This window comes from Eimeria mitis, genomic scaffold (assembly GCF_000499745.2).
Source record: "Eimeria mitis Houghton genomic scaffold, Emh_scaff984, whole genome shotgun sequence".
Lineage (NCBI taxonomy): Eukaryota > Apicomplexa > Conoidasida > Eucoccidiorida > Eimeriidae > Eimeria > Eimeria mitis.
In genome coordinates this window covers 816-1,219 of record NW_013577232.1, presented here as the reverse complement: position 1 = coordinate 1,219, position 404 = coordinate 816, and the positions used below count along the sequence as shown (strand labels likewise).

The following is a 404-nucleotide window of genomic DNA, read 5'->3' as shown; positions in this document are numbered from 1 at the left end:
AGCAGCAGCAGCAGCAGCAGCAGCAGCAGCAGCAACAGCAGCAGCAGCAGCAGCAGCAGCAGCAGCAGCCCACGCTGTGTGACTGGGGATGTTCACAGCTGTGGCCTTCAGGAGGGTCTTCAACTCCTCATGCATGCGATGAGACCCGCCCGAGCTGCAGCAGCAGCTGCAACAGCAGCTGCAGCAGCAGCAGCAGCAGCTGCAGCAGCAGCAGCAGCAGCAGCAGCCCTATCAACATAAGCAGCAACAGCACCAGCACTAGAGGCAGCATCAGCAGCAGCAGCGCTTTATCTGGCCATTCAATCTCTGGTTGTTTGGGTGCTGCTGCTGGCGACTCTTCTATTGCATCAGTAGTGCTGGGGGCCCCCTTGGGGGCCCCCCAGGGGGCCCCCCTGGGGGGCCCC

The 404-nt window shown here is 62.6% G+C and overlaps 1 protein-coding gene across 1 annotated transcript in view; it reads left to right on the top strand.

The window, feature by feature from the left end:
- EMH_0026730 (uncharacterized protein) overlaps positions 1 to 240 on the top strand; it is a gene marked incomplete at both ends in the record, with an annotated part of 5,860 nt that extends 5,620 nt beyond the window's left edge. The window contains one exon of the mRNA XM_013502661.1: positions 3 to 240. Coding sequence (XP_013358115.1) covers positions 3 to 240 — 238 coding nt within the window. The remainder of the gene's footprint in view (positions 1 to 2) is intronic.
- Positions 241 to 404: the final 164 nt, after the last annotated feature.